The following is a 532-nucleotide window of genomic DNA, read 5'->3' on the forward strand; positions in this document are numbered from 1 at the left end:
CATATGAAATAAATGAGTTGGACCTGCTGAATTGTGTCAGGAATTAATTAAATAGTGCAAGACTAAGAAACTCTGTTAACTTCAGCAAACTAAAATATTGCCTGTGCACATTAACACAAAGTTCAAATTACTTGATGCAATTAAAAGTACATACACAGCACAGCAAGGGGGGGAAAAAAAAACCAAACCCAAACCAAACCAACTACAGGTTTGCTACTTTTAAAAAGGCAAACCGTCGTTTTCATGAAAGTCCTGAGAGAACAGGTTTTCCACAGGGCAACTTTTATAGGTAAATATATATAGACGTTCCCTCGCCAGGACGAGAACTCGGGAAAAGCAGGGTTGACCTGAAAGCGAGACTAACGATGTTTAGGCAGCTGATTCCAACGCGCGCCTCTCCTCTCCGAAAAACGCACCTGCTCTCCCCACCGCCAGCCCACGACTCGGGCGTTCCTCCCGCCCCGCTCCCCGCTCCGCCGGCGGCCCCACACCACCGGGCAGGCCCCCGCCGCCACGGGCACGGCACAGGGCT

The 532-nt window shown here is 49.6% G+C and overlaps 1 protein-coding gene across 1 annotated transcript in view; it reads left to right on the forward strand.

The window, feature by feature from the left end:
* Positions 1-365: 365 nt before the first annotated feature.
* PIH1D2 (PIH1 domain containing 2) overlaps positions 366-532 on the forward strand; it is a 5,156-nt gene continuing 4,989 nt past the window's right edge. Inside the window, exon 1 of the mRNA XM_009329562.1 lies at positions 366-517. Coding sequence (XP_009327837.1) covers positions 366-517 — 152 coding nt within the window. The remainder of the gene's footprint in view (positions 518-532) is intronic.

The sequence above is a fragment of the Pygoscelis adeliae genome, unplaced genomic scaffold (genome assembly GCF_000699105.1).
Source record: "Pygoscelis adeliae isolate BGI_AS28 unplaced genomic scaffold, ASM69910v1 Scaffold268, whole genome shotgun sequence".
In the NCBI taxonomy this organism is placed as follows: domain Eukaryota; kingdom Metazoa; phylum Chordata; class Aves; order Sphenisciformes; family Spheniscidae; genus Pygoscelis; species Pygoscelis adeliae.